At 42.9% G+C, this 19,008-nt stretch overlaps 1 protein-coding gene across 2 annotated transcripts in view; it reads left to right on the top strand.

The window, feature by feature from the left end:
- The window catches only part of atp10a (ATPase phospholipid transporting 10A), a 138,434-nt gene that overhangs the window by 87,771 nt on the left and 31,655 nt on the right, over positions 1 to 19,008 (top strand). For both annotated transcript variants that reach the window (XM_060920173.1, XM_060920172.1), the window contains exons 13-15: positions 6,746 to 6,930; positions 11,225 to 11,579; positions 18,223 to 18,299. In XM_060920173.1, the coding sequence (XP_060776156.1) occupies positions 6,746 to 6,930; positions 11,225 to 11,579; positions 18,223 to 18,299 (617 nt within the window). The remainder of the gene's footprint in view (positions 1 to 6,745; positions 6,931 to 11,224; positions 11,580 to 18,222; positions 18,300 to 19,008) is intronic.

Genomic DNA, 19,008 nt, shown 5'->3' with positions numbered 1-19,008 from the left:
TAAACAATACAACAGTTAGTCTAATGTTAGCTCATTATCTTTGCTATTGCTTCACCTAATCAAATAATTGGCCTAATATTAGCTGGCTTGCTGTTAACCTTGGTTATAGGTTAGCCTAATGCTAGCTAGCTTGCAAGTGATCTTGGATATACCACCCTGATTCCAAAAAAGTTGGGACAAAGTACAAATTGTAAATAAAAACGGAATGCAATGATGTGGAAGTTTCAAAATTCCATATTTTATTCAGAATAGAACATAGATGACATATCAAATGTTTAAACTGAGAAAATGTATCATTTAAAGAGAAAAATTAGGTGATTTTAAATTTCATGACAGCAACACATCTCAAAAAAGTTGGGACAAGGCCATGTTTACCACTGTGAGACATCCCCTTTTCTCTTTACAACAGTCTGTAAACGTCTGGGGACTGAGGAGACAAGTTGCTCAAGTTTAGGGATAGGAATGTTAACCCATTCTTGTCTAATGTAGGATTCTAGTTGCTCAACTGTCTTAGGTCTTTTTTGTCGTATCTTCCGTTTTATGATGCGCCAAATGTTTTCTATGGGTGAAAGAACTGGACTGCAGGCTGGCCAGTTCAGTACCCGGACCCTTCTTCTACGCAGCCATGATGCTGTAATTGATGCAGTATGTGGTTTGGCATTGTCATGTTGGAAAATGCAAGGTCTTCCCTGAAAGAGACGTCGTCTGGATGGGAGCATATGTTGCTCTAGAACCTGGATATACCTTTCAGCATTGATGGTGTCTTTCCAGATGTGTAAGCTGCCCATGCCACACGCACTAATGCAACCCCATACCATCAGAGATGCAGGCTTCTGAACTGAGCGCTGATAACAACTTGGGTCGTCCTTCTCCTCTTTAGTCCGAATGACACGGCGTCCCTGATTTCCATAAAGAACTTCAAATTTTGATTCGTCTGACCACAGAACAGTTTTCCACTTTGCCACAGTCCATTTTAAATGAGCCTTGGCCCAGAGAAGACGTCTGCACTTCTGGATCGTGTTTAGATACGGCTTCTTCTTTGAACTATAGAGTTTTAGCTGGCAACGGCGGATGGCACGGTGAATTGTGTTCACAGATAATGTTCTCTGGAAATATTCCTGAGCCCATTTTGTGATTTCCAATACAGAAGCATGCCTGTATGTGATGCAGTGCCGTCTAAGGGCCCGAAGATCACGGGCACCCAGTATGGTTTTCCGGCCTTGACCCTTACGCACAGAGATTCTTCCAGATTCTCTGAATCTTTTGATGATATTATGCACTGTAGATGATGATATGTTCAAATTTGCAATTTTACACTGTCGAACTCGTTTCTGATATTGCTCCACTATTTGTCGGCGCAGAATTAGGGGGATTGGTGATCCTCTTCCCATCTTTACTTCTGAGAGACGCTGCCACTCCAAGATGCTCTTTTTATACCCAGTCATGTTAATGACCTATTGCCAGTTGACCTAATGAGTTGCAATTTGGTCCTCCAGCTGTTCCTTTTTTGTACCTTTAACTTTTCCAGCCTCTTATTGCCCCTGTCCCAACTTTTTTGAGATGTGTTGCTGTCATGAAATTTCAAATGAGCCAATACTTGGCATGAAATTTCAAAATGTCTCACTTTCGACATTTGATATGTTGTCTATGTTCTATTGTGAATACAATATCAGTTTTTGAGATTTGTAAATTATTGCATTCCCTTTTTATTTACAATTTGTACTTTGTCCCAACTTTTTTGGAATCGGGGTTGTATGAGTTATATCCAGTTTACATGTTGTACTAGTTTATCAAAAGAGAATTAGCTAGAGAGAGTCTTGTCTTGTGGCTTTCAGAGTGCAGTACTTAGCCAAGTGCTAGTTTTCTTGTTTTAATAGTTGCTAGCGATCACGGCTACAAACACAACAGTTAATAATAATCTCATCTCATTATCTCTAGCCGCTTTATCCTTCTACAGGGTCGCAGGCGAGCTGGAGCCTATCCCAGCTGACTACGGGCGAAAGGCGGGGTACACCCTGGACAAGTCGCCAGGTCATCACAGGGCTGACACATAGACACAGACAACCATTCACACTCACATTCACACCTACAGTCAATTTAGAGTCACCAGTTAACCTAACCTGCATGTCTTTGGACTGTGGGGGAAACCGGAGCACCCGGAGGAAACCCACGCGGACACAGGGAGAACATGCAAACTCCACACAGAAAGGCTCTTGCCGGCCCCGGGGCTCGAACCCAGGACCTTCTTGCTGTGAGGCGACAGCGCTAACCACTACACCACCGTGCCGCCCCGTTAATAATAATAATAATAAGTTCAATTTATATAGCGCCTTTCACAAACCCAAGGACGCTTTACAAAAGAATTTCCACCAAAAAAAAAAAACTAGGAAGAATAGTGTGAGGTAAAGAGAAAAGTTTTCAAGTTGGCTTTGAAGGGAGAGTGGAGCAGTCACGAAGTGATTGTGGTCACGAGTTCCAAAGTTTAGGAGCATCAACACTGAATGATCTGCCACCCATAGATGTCAGTTTAAAACATGGAACAGTCAGAAGTCCACAGACAGAAGATCTGAGGGAGCGGGAGGGACAGTACAAATGAATTAGCTCACAGAGATAGGAAGGAGCGAAACCATGAAGAGCTTTGTAGGTTAAAAGCAGGATTTTGTATTTGATCTGAGAGATAACTGGCAACCAGTGCAGTTGCTGTAAAACAGGAGTGATGTGAGCAGTGCACTTGGTGAGTGTGAGGACTCTTACTGCTGAGTTTTGGATGTACTGCAGGTGATTGAGCAATGTGGCAGGGAAACCATAAAAGAGAGAATTGCAATAATCAAGACGAGAAAAAATAAATGCATTGACCAACATATTGGCATCAGTTTCCAAGAGAAAAGGGCGGAGACGTGCAATATTGTGGAGGTGAAAGAAAGCATTCTTAGTAATTAGTTTAAGATGGGGTTCAAATGTAAGGGTGGAGTCAAAGAGAACTCCAAGGTTTTTTATAACTTGGGAAGGATGAATAAACACAACATCAACAGTAAAACTGGAGAAGTTCTGAACCTGTCTTTTGGTACCTACTAATAGAACCTCCGTTTTGCCAACATTAAGTTTAAGGCAGTTCTTATGCAGCCATTGCTTAAGGTCAGTGATGCAAGTCCTTAGCAGCTGAACAGAGGCTATGGAAGGGGTGATAGTGATGTAGATTTGAATATCATCAGCATAACAATGAAAGTTAAGGCCATAGTTACGAATAGTCTGGCCTATAGGAGAAACATATAATATAAAAAGAAGGGGACCAAGGACAGAACCCTGAGGCACACCTTGAGCAACAGTAGCAGTGGATGATTTATGAACACCAATAGAAATAAACTGTTGCCTGTTTGCTAGATATGACTGAAACCAGGATAAAGCTAAGCCAGTAATACCAAAAGAAGATAGTCTGGAAATGAGTCTCTCATGATGTACGATGTCAAAGGCAGCTGTGAGGTCCAAGAGGACAAGGACATTGAGATGACCAGCATCAGTTGAGAGCAGGAGGTCATTAACAACTCTTAAGAGAGCAGATTCAGTGCTATGCATATTGCGAAAGCCTGACTGAAAGGGTTCATAGAGATCATTTTGAGCAAGGAAAGTATGAAGTTGAGAGGCTACAACTCGCTCCATTACTTTAGCTAAGAAAGGGAGATTTGAAATGGGTCTGTAATTGGACAGTCAGTACGTTTACATGCACGTCCAAATCAAGCTACTGTCAGTAATCGAGCAAAGGGTCCCAGCACGGGTGCCAGAGAAATCCAATCCTACATGCACAAGTGAAATCGGGCTATTGTGCAAGGTGCATTGTGCACCCGAGCCACACGTGGCGCTACACGCCCCATCGTGTTGGTACACTTCCGGTTGTCGTCATGAAGAAGAGCTATAGTGTTGCCAGATACTGCTGACGTATTCCAGTCCAAAACATTTTCAAATCCGCTAAAATGCACTTAAAACCCCCCAATCTGGCAACACTGGCAGTTCCGTGTTCAAGCTGTTAGGCTTGCTCTAACAGACTGTATGGCTACAAACTGTCCTGCGCAGACCACTGTTTTGTAAGACAACTTATTTTGCACAATAATATTTTTCTAAAGTCCATTTTTTGCTTACAAAAAAAAATTTTTTTTTTTTTGCTTACGATTTAACTTATGTCTTAATAAACACACAAAGTTCAATTGTTTTGTTTTTATTGACATTCTTCAGATGTTGGACATATATTTGTGTGTGTATATACACACACACACACAAATACAATGACTTGTTTATGTACACAATTCACAGCTATGCAACAGCTGTACAGATGTATTTGGTGATACAGTAAGTGAGCTAAATTTTAACAGTGCAAACAATGCCACAAAAAGAAAAGATTCATGCCGTTGTCATGATTTGTTGTCATGCCGACCGAGGCTGTTGTGTTTCCCTTGTGGTCTCGTCACTCGTCACTTCCAGAAGGGGCAGTGCTGAAGTAAGTAGCTCGAATACGTAGCTCAATAGGGTATACATGCACTAAGTAGCTCGGCAGAAATCGCATAATCTAGGTCGTGTAGCTCGATTCCGAGAAATCAAGTTTGGTTCAATTTCAGCCGAATTAAGGTGTATACATGGCATTTTGAACTTCGATTTCAGTCGAGCAATGGCAGAAATTCGATTCTCTCTATGTCAGTGGTTCTCAAACTTTTTTCACCAAGTACCACCTCAGAAAATACTTGGCTCTCCAAGTACCACCATAATGACCAACATTAAAATACAGTAGCGTAGTAGGTCTAAGTATTCATTAAAAACAAGGCGGAGGTTTTATTTAACAAGTATATTTTATATTGTTGGCCACTGTAACATTACACACAGTACTTTGAACAGTACTGCCATGCTCCTGGATGAACTTGTTCAGTAACTGGAATATTTGCTCTGATGTAGTTCTGGCCTCCAGTGATTTACAGAACATACGAGCGCCACACCATCATATTCATATCTCACATAAACCAATAAACTGGCCAAATCTGCAACATCTGTATTCTCATCAAGCTGTATGGCAAAATATCTACTGTTCTTAATGCGCTCAATCAGCGTCTTTTTAACATCATCAGCCATGTCGTTTATTCTCCTTGACACAGTGTCATTTGAAAGCGGCACCAAGTTTAACTCTCTGGCAGCTTTCTCTCCACACATGATGCGTGTCATCTCTTTGGCTAATGGCAAACACAGCAGTTCCCCGATTGTGTGCGGCTTACCGGCTCTGGCGATCAGGAGGCTGGCACGATATGAAGCTTCCTGTGCTTTGGCTACAGGTGTACCATAGGACAGAATGGTGGACTTGGACTGCTTCAGTTCATCATGTTTTCGTAAAAAAAAAATCCATTGGTTTGTCCTTTAGTGCTGTGTGTTTGGTTGTAAGATGCCGTTTGAGATGCGATGGTTTCATGGACTCATTGCTCAGAACTTCCCCGCATGCAACACACTGCGGCCTGGGCAGCTCCTCTGTCCCGCTCCAAATGAATCCCAGTTTTATGTATTTTTCGTCAGATTTCCTCCTTACTGGTTTCTGCCGTTTGCTAGCAGTTCTGGGGCTGGTTTTGCCACTGTCGTTAGCATCCGCGCTCGGCTCACACACGTCCTCTTCAGTTCTCCCTCTCTCCTGATCCACGCTCCCATTCGCGGATTTAAGCCACGACAGTAATTTTGTCGCACTCATCATAATTAGCAAAGCCACCTCCACCTTTTCCCATCACAGCCTAGTCTACCAATGGCGGATAATCGTCTGTCAGCGGAACCGGCGGGAATGCGTACGTACGCTACGTATGGCTACCCAGAAGCACTTGCAAACTTTTTAAAATTATTAACTTAATTTGTATCTCCTTTCATTTTCTTGTCATCGGTTGATAAGATATTTTCATCCATTCGGATATTATGGATAGTATTTCACTTTTTTTTAAATTTATATTTAATTAAGTGATTCTTTGGCGTACCACTAGAATGAAGCCCGCGTACCACTAGTGGTACACGTACCACAGTTTGAGAATCCCTGCTCTATGTGCATGTAAACGTACTGAGTGAAAGAGAATCTAGACCAGGTTTCTTTAGTATTGGTGTAACTGAAGCAATTTTGAGGGAGATGGGAACAGTGCCTAAAGCAAAACACTGATTAATCAAATGAGCAGTATAAGGGGAGATAGCAGATACACAAGATTTAAGAAGTGCAGTGGGTGCAGGGTCCAACAGACATGAGGAGGAGGAGGACTTAGTCATAATTTCCGATACTTTAGAAGAATCAACAGGAGAGAAAGCAGAGAGACAGCAGTCAGCTTTATGAGAAAGAGCTACTAGCGGGACAGAAGAATGAATTTCAGAATGAAAGTGTTGGTAAATACTGACAATTTTATCCTTGAAAAAATCCAAAAAAGCCTGGCACCGAGTTAGCATAATGTTACTTAGCAAAATGTTAATTGTTAACTAGCCATCGTGGCTTATTAAGTTGTCTGACTGCAGTTATGTGATGGCTGTCGTTAGCGTGGCTAATATTGATAAATAAAAACGTACCAAATCTCAATTCTGTTGCACACGCACTTTTTTCCACACATTTTGGGTTGTTTTTTGCTTGTTTTTTTTTTTTTTTTTTAAGTATCAAATCTAGCGTAAGAAATCCTACAGTCTGCAAATATTTTTGAGTCTGGTTTATTTTAAGGTGGACTAAATGTAATTAAAAACTGATTTCCGTCACGGTCAGGAGCGACAGGGATCGAGGACCGACTGCAGGACGGCGTACCCGAGACCATCGCCACTCTGAGGACAGCGGGGCTGCAGATCTGGGTGCTGACGGGGGACAAACAGGAAACTGCCATCAACATCGCCTACGCCTGCAGACTGCTCGACCCCGAGGAGGAAATAATCACACTCAACGCCGACTCGCAGGTACGGCACACTACCACCGCTTTATTTTCAATTTATTTGTCAAGAAAATCGTCACAAAACAGGTTTACACTGTTGAAGGTCAATTATATACGTGTGATTTAATTTTATTTGACTCAACAGCACTGTTTTATTAACAGAAACGTAACATTCCCGTTGGGCAGACTGGATACAAACAAAGCAACTGATTTAATTTATTCAAAATGCATTAATTTATTCAACACAGTAAAACACTTTGCAACATTAAAATATGTATATGATGTGGAAATGTGGGACTTGTAGCGTCACGCTGCTTTTTTGAAACTTGTATACCTTAGTTAAACATAAAACTTTATTTTAAAAAAATGGTGCATCTTAGCAAAACATAAAACCTTTTTGTTGTTTGGCTTTTTTTCTATGGAATCAATTTTGTGCCAAAATGTTCATACAATACTTTTGAAATATCAAACGAAAACGACAAATCAAAATACAAAAAAAGAACAAAAAGTCAATTTTTTTAGACTGGCAAACAAATTATTCGTGTAATCGTGCAAAATATCAGTCTATTACTCTTCAGAAACCTTTTATTTTTGTTCCGCGTCTTTCTCAGTTTTGTTTGGCGTAATTTATTTTGGTTGCGATTCCAGCTTTCTCGTTTACGCTCCCTGACTTTTTGCTTGCAGTTTTGGCACAAACTTGACGTGCGGGTGGGCTGTCCAGGAATGCATTCCCATTGGCTAACTTGTGTTTGACTGACAGCTACGCTCAGCCATTCCCTACTCGGATTCTGGCGGACTGTTTGACGAGTGACCGATCCATTGACGGTAAACAAGGATAGAGTGGACTTCAGTGGCGACTATGATACTGAATTAATTCAACAAAGTGTAAATTCAATATTATAGTTGCCACTGAAGTCCACTCGATCCTTGTTTACCGTCAATGGATCGGTCACTCGTCAAACAGTCCGCCAGAATCCGAGTAGGGAATGGCTGAGCGTAGCTGTCAGTCAAACACAAGTTAGCCAATGGGAATGCATTCCTGGACAGCCCACCCACACGTCAAGTTTGTGCCAAAACTGCAAGCAAAAAGTCAGGGAGCGCAAACGAGAAAGCTGGAATCGCAACCAAAATAAATTACGTCAAACAAAACTGAGAAAGACGTGGAACAAAAATAAAAGGTTTCTGAAGAGTAATAGACTGATATTTTGCACGATTACACGGATAATTTGTTTGCCAGTCTAAAAAAAAAAATGACTTTTTGTTCTTTTTTTTGTATTTTGATTTGTCGTTTTCGTTTGATATTTCAAAAGTATTGTATGAACATTTTGGCACAAAATTGCTTCCATATTTTTCCCCCCATGATTTTCAAAGTGGATAGAAAACTGCCCAGTGGCTGACGGGGGCCTTTCTGTGCAGAGTTTGCATGTTCTCCCCGTGTCTGTGTGGGTTTCCTCCGGGTGCTCCGGTTTCCCCCACAGTCCAAAGACGTGCAGTTAGGTTGACGTGGGGCGGCCTTGGGCTGAGGTGCCCTTGAGCGAGGTACCGAACCCCTGACTGCTCCCCGGGCGCTGTAGTGTGGCTGTGTGTTCACTGCTTCAGATGGGTTAAATGCAGAGGATGAATTTCACTGTGCTTGAAGTGTGCATGTGACAAATAAAGGTTTCTTCTTCTATTTTGTGTTTGATTGCATTCTTGGGTTTCACATGACGTCACATCCGCCTCATTAGTTATTCAAAACTTTAGCTGGTGGTCTACCAAAGCTCAACTGACAAAGTGTTTGTACGGAGAAGGTTCATTGCTCGCATGAAAAATGCCTTACGCGTTCGTTGTTCGAATCGAATCGATCAAGCCATGAAACTGATAAGTTTCTTCAGGGTTCCCCGTGAGCTAATAAAAAAGGGTGAACAAACACAGAATTTCACAAAAAGACGTGGAGAAAGGTGGCTTTTGAACCTCTCAGTGAAATCGAAGGGAGTCGAGTCGAAGCGTGCTCGAGTTTGCAGTGATCACTTTCTGAAAGGTTTGTATTTCCCTCTCAGCTCTGTCCTTAGTGTTTTTTTCAAGTACTTTTCTTGCTATGTGTCGTTATTTTACGGTATTTTTTTTTTAGTCACAAAGCGCTAAAGTCCCCAGCTGTTTCTTTGTTTCCTCCTCACAAAGTCCATATGCATGAAGGCCGCAACAAAATTCTTCCCCAGCCGTACAGTTACAATGCGCCGCGATCACTTCTCCGTCTTGTTTAACTAAGGCTACATCCACACAACAACGGCAACGAGATTTTTTTTTTTTTAGCGGGTAAAAAAAATATCGCGTCCACATGGGCAACGGATCAGTAAAATATCAGGTACATATGGCAACGCAACGCTTGCTGAAAACGATGCAATACACATGCCACACCTCTACGTGCGCTGTAAGACGGTCCCATCGGAGACACCAGAACTATAGAAGAAGTAGGACGCATGCGCATAAACCCCTTCTTCTACCCGGCGTGATGACTTGTTCTAGTCATGTGGTTGTGATGTCATCGTAAACAAATCCGTTCTACTCATCCAGAAGACTTCGCAACGGCGCCGTTGCCAGATTTTTCCACTCTGGAAACCGTTCTCAAAAAATATCGTTTTGGGGCACCCAAAACGCCGGTGCTGTGTGGACGCCAGGCCGAAACGATAAATTTTATCGGATTCACCTGAATCCATTGCAGTGTGGACAGGGCCTAAGATCCAGGTCTTTAAAGGGGTTTCTGATGATCTTTGTGAATGATTTAGCTGAGAGATAAGAGCCAACACAAGTGAGAATCACGCCAACTGTTTACACTTCAACTTGCAGCGTTTCGTTATAAAGACGTGAACGAAAAGCTTAAACATGCTTACACCAGCAAAAGCAATACAGGATTCATTCAACAGTGACGTGATCCCGAGGTCCTTTACCCAGCCACATACAAAAAAGTCGTAAGCCTCCATACTCTTCCACGCTTTCATCTGTTTTGCCGTGTAGAAGGACGTCTGCAACACCAGATAGTTGGAGATGTCGGGGAACTCGACTGAAGGGGAGTTTTCCAGATCGTATGACAAATCCTTCTTTCCCAGACTGTCGGGGTCGATTCCATTGCACATAACAATCTTCTGAATATATCTAAAGCCAGCAGTGGCTTCTAGATTACGAGCGTACTCTGATAACTTCTCGCTAGTTGTTTGCACTACAGCAGCCGTTTTGGTTTGCGAGACCACCAGTTGTTTACCGGAAGTGAAATCGCTAAGAAAAGTCACGTGATTGAAACCCAAGAATAAAAATAAGAAGCAGGAAGTGAATGAGTAGTGCCACCTACTGTCTGAAAGTGTGTGTGTGTGTGTGTGTACTTGCTACATATTGAGGACCGGAATACGTTTTTCTTTTCTTTTTTTTTTTACCAGAGTGACGATATTTTTGGAAAGTGAGGACTTTTTGGCTGGTCCTCACTTCTTCAAAGAGCTGTTTAAGGATTAAGACTTAGTTTTAGGATTCAGGTTAGAATGAGGTTTAGTTTAGGGTTGGCGTAAGGGGTGGGTTTGGCATAAGGGGTGGGGTTAGGGATTTAATTGTGATGGTTAAGATTGGTGTAAAGGGCTCAGGAATGTACAGTACGATGTTAAGGAGTCCCCACAAAGCTAGAAGTGTGTGTGTGTGTGTGTGTGTGTGTGTGTGTTCCAGTATAATACTGAGTGACGGTGGTGTGCTGAAGCAGTGTTACCGTTGTTACCAGCCTGAAGTTGATTTGTTTTCCTATAACAGCACGTCCCCGTGTGTTTTATTCCTCTTCTACCACGGCGGTTATGTTTTGTATTAAGAGCAGCACGTTACACTTTTTATCTGCTTCTAGTTACATTGAAGTTTGTCACGCGTATCTTCCATCCAGGTCTTTGACTGAAGCTCAACTCTCGTTGTTTTTCTGCTTTTTGTTTAAAACCCGTCGTGTTGAATGTGGAAATTTCCTTGAGTTGATGGAACACACTGGGTGGGTTTGATGGTCCACCCTTCCTTCCTCTCGGTACAGAGAACATGTAAACCCTCAGCAGGAGATCTTTGAACTGACGAGGAGAAAAAGCATCATCATGCACTGCTTCTGGAACTGTAAAGATGTTTGAAATGATCAGGACACTTTCCTGCTTTCACGAACAAACTCGGATTTTCTACACAGCTGCAGTATCTCTTGTCCAGATGTTCCTCTGTTCATTTACTATATTTATTAAATGTTTGGATTCAGTACAGATTCTCAGATGTGTGTGTGTGTGTGTGTGTGTGTGTGTGTGTGTGTGTGTGTGTGTGTGTGTGTGTGTCCTCAGGAAGCCTGTGCTGTTCTACTTGATGAAAGCCTGCACTACATCCAGGCCAAGTTCCTGTGCAGTTCCTCGGCAGACCCCCACACCACACGGCTTGTCCAGCAGGACTACACCAGCGTGCACTTCCTGTCCTCAGGCTCTGGCTCCACCCCCTCTGGCCCGATTGTGGTGCACCGGCTGGGTTTGGTGATTGATGGCCGCACTCTGGCCTACGCTCTGGATAAGAGTCTGGAGGATAAGTTCCTGGCCGTGGCTCGGAGCTGCAGGTCGGTGCTGTGCTGTCGCTCCACACCTCTGCAGAAGAGCATGGTGGTCAAACTGGTGCGCAACAAGCTCAAGGTCATGACCCTGGCCATAGGTGAGCTTTTACACCACACACCATTTCATTCCACCACATTCCATCTTTCTGTGCCGCACATTTACCATATTTATCAGAATGTTGACGAATCTTCTAGATATGAGCTGCTACATCATCTCCACTCTACCGGTGTACATGTACTAAATATAAAAACTCATAAATTTACTTATTTTTAATTTAACTGAGATTCATTACTTTTAAAAATCTTAATGATTTTTAAGGTTTTCGATTTTTTTATATCAGATGAACATGTTCTCATTCACTTTAATAAAATGCGTTCCACAAATTTCTCCTTGGACATCAATAAAGTTCATCCATCTGTCAATCCATCCATCCACTGACCCACCTACACATTCATCAGCCAACCATCCAGCCTTCTTTCTGTCTATCCATATTTCATCCCTCCACCCATCCATCTTTGTCCATCCATCCACCAACTCACCTATCCATTTTCCATCCCACCATCCTTCACTCCATCCATCTACCCATCCCTCCAACCATCTACCTATCCATCTTTCCATTCATCCATTACTCCATCCATTCATCTTTGTCCATCCATCTTCCAACCCACCTATCCATTTATCCATCTATCTACTCATCCAGCCAGCCAACCATCCATCCATCTATCCAGCTTTCCTTCCATCCATCCATCCATCCATCCATCCATCCATCCATCCATCCATCCATCCATCCATCCAACTACCTTCCTGTCAATCCATCCATACACCCATACACCATCCATTCGCACATCCCTCCATCCATCCACTCACCAACCCTACATCCATCTACCTATCCATCCATTCAGTCATCCATCTACCCATCCCTCCAACCATCTCCCTATCCATCCATCCACCTTTGGTCCATCCATCCATCAACTAGAGCTGTGCAATATATCGTATTTTTATCACGATATCGATATTGGTGTCAAACGATATCAAAATTCATAATATCGATATGAAACGATTTTTTGTCATTTGTCGAAAGGGACGTGCACAATATTTCTACAATGGCAATAAAACAACAATAACATTGACGTGACAGTAAGGTAAAACGAACCCTTCTGTCCCCTAAGGCACACCGTAGCCTTGCATACGTCATCCATTCTACTCCCGCGATATCTCCGCAACAGTAAAAAATCAGTTCTTCTGTTTTCATACGTGTCGGGTGATTTGATATATTGATTTCTTAATATGTTGTTTGATTTGCTTGCTAATAGTTATAATAATACAATTAACATATATTTACGTCATATTTTTGGATGTGGGACTGGGTAATGTAAAAATGGCATCTACGGAAGAAAACAAGCACAACAATATTAGCACATATCCAGCTTGCTAGCTGTGTTAGATGTGTTAAACCGTGTGGATTTAAGTGGAATAATTGCGAGTCGTCCTGTGGTCAAGGCAGCGTTTTAAGGTAAGGCAATTTGGTTATTAATGTTGCCCGCCGCGGCATGTTTACTTGGGTTCATTTGATTTTGACTTGTGCATCTGCAGCTCGCATCATGCTTTGAAGTAGGTTCTGCTAAGGACGGGTTTATTGCGCGATGTAGACGGACTCAGATGTAATTACATTGTTTTTAAAATTCCGTGCGCTTAAAACGGTGTCCCCCTGCTAATCATGTAGCCCTAATCATGTGTTGCTTTTACTTTTCTTAATGGCGAGTGAAATATCTCTGCAAATGGTATTTCAATGCTGACATGCCAAAAAGATAGCGGAGTCCACATTTGGAAGATGAAGGAAGAGAAGCCTGATGCTTGAAAATAGATCGCTTAATCCACAACGCATATCTGTATTTGAGACATAACCTGCAACTAGTGGGGATGTTTTGGAATGACTGTGCGTAGGGTGTTTTAGGCCACAGAACACTAACCCACAGTAGTAGGAGGACTACTGGGTTCGTGGATTTTGTCTGTTGACTGAGCGACGCATGGTGTTTGCCTTGTGCCATTTCACGTAGCATCTAGCCGCAGTGCCACCTACACTTTCAGGGAATGTTTACATGCCGCTGAGCTATTTTCATGTATGTTAATTCTTAAGGACTTGTCTCTATATTGTGCGTGTTCACACACGGACTGGCCATCAGGAGTAGCGGGAGTTTTCCCGGTGGTTCAGTGTGGGCCGGCGTAGAAAAAAAAAAACAAAAACAGTTGCGCTCTGGCCTTTAATATGATAAGCAATGTTAACAGTTTCTTTAAGAAACTGTTAACATTGTTTATTACAGTTGCGCGCTGGCCTTTAATATGATAAGCAATGTTAACAGTTTCTTAAAGAAACTGTTAACATTGCTTATCATATTAAAGGCCAGCGCGCAACTTTTTTTTTTTTTCTCCGCCGGCCCACACTGAACCATCGGGAAAACTCCCGCTACTCCCGATGGCCAGTCCGTGTGTGTGCGTGTTTAATGTTGGTGTCTTAACAACACACAAGCTTACGTTGTAGTGTGTGTGTGTGTGTGTGTGTGTGTGTGTGTGTGTGTGTGTGTGTGAGAGAGAGAGATTTTATCCTTGGCTGGCTACGAGCCAGTGCGGACGTTACGCAGTAATCACTGGTAATACCAGCGCTGGCTCCATCCTCTGTGATCGGAAATGTTGAGTGAGGAGAACGTGAGCCTTGTGCAGGCTATAGGACCTATGCAAAGTACGCGCTTGCACAGTAAATAGTTTAAGTAAAAGGCGTTTCAGGGTACAACGGGAAGGGTTGACAGGTAGCCTATGAGGCCTGTACTATAAAAATGTGGCCCGGTGCCTCAGGTGTTGATGATCAGGGCTTTAAAAAAAAGGTGTATAAATATCGTTTTAAAAATCGCGATATCGATATTTACTGAAAAAATCGTGATATTGATTTTTTCCAATATCGAGCAGCCCTACCATCAACCCACTTATCCATTTACCCATCCAGCCATCCTTGTCCATCCATCTACCCATTTATCCAACCATCTCCCATCCATCCATCCTTTCATCTATTACTCCATCTATCCAGCCATCTTTCAATCCATCCATACACCCATCCACCATTCATCCACACACCAACCCTACATCCATCTACCTATCCACCCATCCCAAGATCACCCAAAAGCATGAACTTTCTACAGATACAGTACAAGTGAAAACAAATACTCTAAAAGAAAAAAAAATTTAAGACTTGAAAAAGAGACAAAAAATCTGCTTTATTTATTACTTATTTATTACTAAAATGCAAAACACCCGTTTATTTTCCAGTTGATGTTCTGTATTCTCCGATTCACTAAAACCCCCAGCATATTAATATTAATCACTGTCGTGGCCCGGTTTCTTTTATTATTCCACACTTTCTTGCACGTTAAATTTCGAGGCGTGTGTGTGTGTGTGTGTGTGTGTGTGTGTGTGTGTGTGTTTCTGAGCAGTAGACATTTCCAGCGTGCTCGGGATGGGTCGTGCCGTGTGTTCACTCGACTCACTGCTGAGGTGCTTTATTTCACAATTTCACGCAGCATTGCTAATTATCCAGATGGTTTGAGCGAGCGATCCAGAGGAGAGCTGATGTTCAGAGGTCACGGCAGGATTGAAATGTTCTCCCGTGTCTGTCTCGTTAATAAGGTTTTTAATGTCATGTTTGAGTTAATGACACGGGCGCGTTTGTGCTGTAATGTTGAAATGCTAATTTAAAAAGATTAGCAAAGGTCCAAACGTCTCTCAGTGGTGTGTGTGTGTGTGTGTGTGTGTGTGTGTGTGTGTGTGTGTGTGTGTGTGTGTGTGTGTGTGAGCCGTAAAAAGTTCATACACTGGGACTTGTACAGCAGACGCTCCAGATAAAAGCGTTAAACCGTCACTGATGCTGTGAAGTTTCCTTTAAGGGCGTGTTTATTTAATGCTTATAGAAGGAGTCTCCAGTGTCAGCACTGTAACAGACCAACATCTTCAAACTGCTGCAATGGAAAAGGAATAAAACCCTCGTAGAAGTGCTGTTATAGGAAAATAATCAACCTCGCTGTGGTAACAGTGACTGTTTCATTGCACCACACCCTCATGGATTATTTTCCTTCATCAGCGTGATACGGATTGTTTTATTTCTTTACTTATAAAGCTTCTCCCTTAACAATAATTTGGCCACTACTTCAAAAAAATTGCCAGATGAATAGGTTTGGTGGTGTCTCGTAAACAGCGATTGTTTTTGTCCCTGTTTGACCTTCACACCTTTGTGTTTTACTTCCTGTTTTTTTCCAACTGAATCACAGCAACATGAACCTGAGGGGGATGAAAGTGAAATCTGACTCAACGTTAAAAACACACGATCACATTTGAAGTACAAGAAATAACAAATAAACAGTTTTATTCTACACTTTTAGACCTCATTAAAACCACCAGCACATATGAATATGCATTAGTATGCAAATTAAGTGTCCTCTTGCTGTGGCATACAGCCAGTCACTTCGCTAACCGCTAGTAAACTAGCTCACATTAGCCGCAGGTCGATGGATCGGTTTATATCCTCGATTGTTCACAATTAATTTAACTGTAAAAATACATTGCACTGTTACCATGACAACAGATTTGTTCATCACTCGTGTTCGTTCCGTAGCTCGCTCGTTTAGCTCTCGGGTTCTGTTTCTGTGGCTGAAGTCGTCATCCTCTGTTCATTTGCATGTTAGACATCATTGGTTCAGGTCAAGTTTTGTGACATCACAAACTAAACCGAGGCCACTCCTCCGAATCTGTTATAACACAGACATCCCGAGTCTCCCTGAAGTTCCAGGAATCTCCCACATATTGATAGCGGCTCCCTGATGCCCGCAAATTGGAGAATATCTCCCGGAATCTAGAGCAAGCGAGCAAGAGCGTGCACGCGAAACATTAATGTCTGCATCGCGCATATGATGGAGTGCGCGAAGGAGAGCGAGAGAGACTGTTCATGTAGCGCATGCTAGACAAAGAGCATCCTGATTGGTTTACAGACATCCAAACTCATTTCAGGGACGTGTCGTGACACCACCTCCTGCTGATGGGGTAAAAAGTCATGCGTCACGACACCTCCCTGAAATGAGTTTCTGCAGGTTGGGATGTCTGATAACACAACTACTGAAAGGTTTTGTTTAAGGGCGTATTCACACCTACGTTGTTTGGTCCGGACCAAACGAACCAAATTTCCCTTGGTCCGGACCTTTTGGGTTGGTCTGAATACAAACCACCGAACTCTGGTCCGGACCAAACAAGCGGACCGAGACCGAGCTGCAAGGTCGGACTCGGTCCGGACCAAAGGAACCCTGGTGCGGATCTTTTGGAGGTGTGAAAGCAGACCGGACCTAATCCCACAGTTTTGCTTTTTTGTACCTCAGGAGCTTCCGTCGTTTGTCGAGCATTATGGGAAACAGAGTCTTGACACTCCACCGCAAAGTGCAAACACTGTTTCGGTTGTCAAGGGAACCTTACAACAGTCGTTCAGTCATTCAGACCAGTGGTAGGCTAGACTACAAGTCAAGTCAAAGTCCTTCCCATGCCCAGTACCTGGTATTCCTAGGCAGTCTCCCACACAAGTACTAACCAGGCCCAACTCTGATGGTGGCACATCGGGCGGCGCCGATCTCCGTTTCCGTAGCCCTCGGCCTCTCGCCTATTACATAGCTAGGGTTACAGTGGGGGGCTAGTCCTCTGGTAACCACGAGAGTTCAACTCCCCATGCACATCTGTATTGCAGCGTGCCTTGCCAGATGGTAGACTACAGAGTACAAAAAATGAGTAGTGGGCAAACGTGGGCCGAGGAAGAAATGCGTACCCTTGTGGATATATGGGCAGATATCCACATATCTGAGCTTTTGGAGAGAAAATGAAGGAGAAGGGGTTCACGCGCTCCCCAGAACAATGTCGGCTAAAAGTGAAGAAACTCCGTCAGACCTACATTAAAATCAGGGACATTCTTTCAAAAAGTGGTGGTACTAGCGACTTGCGTGAAGAGCCAGAACTGTCACAACATGATGTGCGCTCATCAGCGCTATCCTCCGTGACTACTTTTGAACTTAACGCTTTGTGCGCGTGTCGTCTCTGACCAATAGCTGAACGACCTCGGGGCGCGTGGCTTTGTTGACAGATTTTGGTCCGCTTACTAAAATGTACAGTGTGAAAGCGAACCGCACCAAAATGAAAAAATAAAAAAAAACATTTGGTTCGGACCAAAGCAAGTGAACTATCGAACTATCCTGGTCTGAATACACCCTAAAAAAACAAAACACAAAAACAGTATAGGTACAAAAATAAAACACACATTGAGATAAAAATGAACATTTTAAGCAAAGATTATTGTTTAGAGACGGGATTTTTTTTTTTTTGGGGGGGGTTAGCACTTTTGGAAATTTCTGTTTTTTGTTTTTGAGTAAGAGGATGAGCAACTGTAAAGCTTCGCTTTGACCAATCGGTGCCCTTCAGTCCAGCAGGCTCCGCCCTCACTAGTTTGTGTGAAAGCACCAGCTCTAGGACAGGAAGTAGAATTAACCTCATTTCCTCCGATTCCTGAAAAGGTTCCTGTAGTGGAAACACGTGTTTTCATTTCTTTTAGTTCTAATTTATACTTCTTTCCTCTGTCTCGCTCTGTCCTTCCACACACTCTCTCTTTCTCTCTCGCCTCCTCTCTGTCTGTCTGTCTGTCTCTCTCTCTCTCTCTCCGATCCTAGGTGATGGGGCGAATGACGTCAGTATGATCCAGGTGGCAGATGTTGGTGTGGGTATCTCGGGGCAGGAGGGTATGCAGGTAAGGACAGAGCTGAGAGGAGATGTTCAGTAAAGCAGGACCGCTGAATCAGCTTGCGCTCTCTCTCTCTCTCTCTCTCTCTCTCTCTCTCTCTCTCTCTCTCTCTCTCTCTCTCTGCTGAATCACCATGTTCTCTTCCTGCTGAATGAAACAGAAGAGCCTTTGGGAATTGAACCTTTCTGATGCTGTACAGTTTGTGTTTTCCATCAGCATGATCTCTGTTTAAACATCTACAGCTGTGCCACATTTTACAGAGTTCTCTTAACATTTCTGTTCTCTTTATCCTTTAGACTTTATAGCTTACAGTGTGAACTTTATGCTTTCACACTTTTATGCATTAAAGGGTAAAGTTACACTATTCACACTTTCACGTTAGACTGTCTTTTAACGCTGTGTCCTTTACGCTTTGTCTTTTAACTGCATGCTTTAGCGTTTTGTCCTTTAGCGCTGCGTCCTTTGTGCTTTGACTTTTAACACTGTCCTTTAGCGCTGCGTCCTTTATGCTTTGTACATCGATGCTGCGTCATTTTAGCGCTGCGTCCTTCACGCTTTGTCCTTCGTGGTTTGTCCTTGACGCTTCAATGCTGTCCTTTTTACACTGTGTCCTTTAACACTGTGTCCTTTCCCCTCTAAGGACTGATGTAGTGCAGATGAAATTTAGTTTTCTAGCCAGTTCTGAGGCAGTTACTAACTGTCCGTTGTTCCTGTC

The sequence above is a fragment of the Neoarius graeffei genome, chromosome 4 (genome assembly GCF_027579695.1).
Source record: "Neoarius graeffei isolate fNeoGra1 chromosome 4, fNeoGra1.pri, whole genome shotgun sequence".
Classification (NCBI taxonomy): Eukaryota; Metazoa; Chordata; class Actinopteri; order Siluriformes; family Ariidae; genus Neoarius; species Neoarius graeffei.
The sequence above is the reverse complement of the archived record's forward strand: the minus strand, read 5'-3'. Positions and strand labels throughout refer to the sequence as shown.